The sequence below is a fragment of the Poecilia latipinna genome, unplaced genomic scaffold, assembly GCF_001443285.1.
Source record: "Poecilia latipinna isolate Pla-1442-1.1 unplaced genomic scaffold, P_latipinna-1.0 Scaffold539, whole genome shotgun sequence".
In the NCBI taxonomy this organism is placed as follows: Eukaryota; Metazoa; Chordata; class Actinopteri; order Cyprinodontiformes; family Poeciliidae; genus Poecilia; species Poecilia latipinna.
Window position 1 is genome coordinate 308,520 of NW_015113155.1, and position 2,317 is coordinate 310,836.

The following is a 2,317-nucleotide window of genomic DNA, read 5'->3' on the forward strand; positions in this document are numbered from 1 at the left end:
AAAATAAAATAAAATAAAAATTGTGAGCAATTTGATATAAAGTTCGAATTTTACGCAGCTTTATCAAAGTAAATGAGAATACTTTCACATAATAACAAAAATAAAAATAAATAAAAGTAGTAGAGAGCTTAAATTATTCATGAAATTAGTAACAAAAATATTTATATATGTATATGTACAGAGTCGGATTTATGTTTATGATTTCTTTCGACTTGCCGTGATTGCATAAGCTGGAGAACAGAGGGGCGTTTCAAATGTAATATAAGCTAACAAAACCTTGTAAATATACAAGGGTCCTGTTATGCAATAGAATAAGCAGATCGGTTTACAGTTAAAATCCACCGGGACTGGTTTGTAGAAAACTGGGAGTTCCGCAGAGCCTCATGAGTTACACAATGAAGCAAATGTCTGTAGCAGGCTACATTTTGGGTCTTTATTGAGTTGGATGTCGTTGAAAAATTTTCAAATTATTCAAAAAGACAAAAGCACGTTCCAGAAGTTTGAAATTAAATATGAAATATGTTCAGTCTCTGTGTTAAAACAGTGTAAATTGTGAAGACAAAAGAATAACTGCGTGTCACCGGGATACAGAGAGTAATTTCCTGTACAGGTTAAAGTCCTCCTCAGATTAAATCGTGTAGTAAATATTTAATTATTCATTCATAAAACCATAAAATTGTTCAATTGTTTATTCTGGAAGGATCATGTATGTTACAATAAAGAAATAAAAAGAAAAAGAAAAGAAAATCTGCCGAGAAGTTTTTTTTTAATCTTCAAATTAAAAAGCATTAAATCATTACAGTAAGAAATGATTTAAATTACAATTTTTCATGTTTTATTCTTTTTTCTGGAGTTTTCAGTGGAAATGTGGGGGTTGTTAAGCATTTTTTTTTAAAATAGAAATCAGTTTTGTTATGCAGATCTAAAAAAATAAAAAATAAAAACTGCCCAAAAACCAAACTTTTAAATCCATCTGCTCATTTTTGAATATGTTCTAACATATTCAGATCGACTATATGACATTGTGGTAAAATAGTAAAATGATGCCAGTACACATTCTGAGTCAGCTAAAACTAAACAGCAAAGAAAACCTCTGCATATAAAATAAATATGTTTTTATTCATTGCATTCAATGCATAGTTGTGTATATATTTATGTATTTAATGACTGGGGTTTGTTTTACATTTATGTCTTTGTGTGAGGCTGCTGTAAAAGTTGGAATTTATTGATCTGTATAATCAGATCCTGTTCACCAAACATTAGCTCAACATTATCTAATTCAAATATTAGCTTAGTCTTTGAAAAATCCAGAACTGACTACAGTGGAAACTAAGGAAGCAGATGTACATATCAGATGTATGCAGCTTTCCACATCTTTTTATTTAAACTTCCATCCTTAAATAAAACTGAAAATTAGTTTCTTTAGCACAAGAAGATTTTCAGTCACCATATTGTCAGAAGCTTCAATCAAATGTTTGCACAAACATCTTCTTTGTTCCAGGCCTTGGCTGCGGAGTGTAAGAGCGCGGGCCACAGTGGCGTCCTGATCCCGATGAAGTGCGACCTGACCAACGCGCAGGACATCCAGTCCATGTTTGCAGCCATCAAAGCGCAGCACAAAGGCGTGGACGTTTGCATCAACAACGCTGGCCTGGCTCACCCCGAGTCTCTGCTGAGCGGCAAAACCAGCGCTTGGAAGAACATGCTGGACGTAAGAACTCACTGTGGCTCAGAAAATCTGAGGAGACATTGTTTTGAGGCTTTCAGGGACAATTAAAATATTTTATGTCTGAGAATGAGAAGGAGAAGGGAGAAACGAGTGAAATGAGCAGAGATAAAGATGGGCTAGTTCAGCTACCTTAGATTAACCAGAGATGGTTACGATAAGTTAGTGAGACCAGAGGATTCTTCACTCAACCCAGAGCAGGAATTAAAACAAAGTTAGAATCAAGAGAAACTCTTGTTAGTTCATCTAGAGAAACTCCTCACTCAGAATTTAGCATTAAACTGCTAATAACTGAGCAAAAGCCAGAGAAATTCCTTTTAGTTTACAAATCTAGAACAAACTTACAAAGTACCATCATCTTTATCAGAACAGGAATCCAGAGAAACCCCTAAATTATGGACTATTTATTCTTAAACATGGGGAACTAATTTGTAGTTTTATACTTTGTTTTTCTTTTGCTCTTTCCTTTGGTTTGTTGTTTTGTTGCATTTCCTTCTAATTCATGTAAAGCACTTTGTTGCTGAAATAATATAAATATAAGAACATCCATCCATCCATCCATCCATCCATCCATCCATCCATCCATCCATC

The 2,317-nt window shown here is 34.0% G+C and overlaps 1 protein-coding gene across 1 annotated transcript in view; it reads left to right on the plus strand.

The window, feature by feature from the left end:
• Positions 1-2,317, plus strand: part of LOC106952787 (dehydrogenase/reductase SDR family member 11-like) — a 7,564-nt gene that overhangs the window by 3,566 nt on the left and 1,681 nt on the right. Inside the window, exon 3 of the mRNA XM_015041121.1 lies at positions 1,502-1,711. Within this exon, the coding sequence (XP_014896607.1) occupies positions 1,502-1,711 (210 nt within the window). The remainder of the gene's footprint in view (positions 1-1,501; positions 1,712-2,317) is intronic.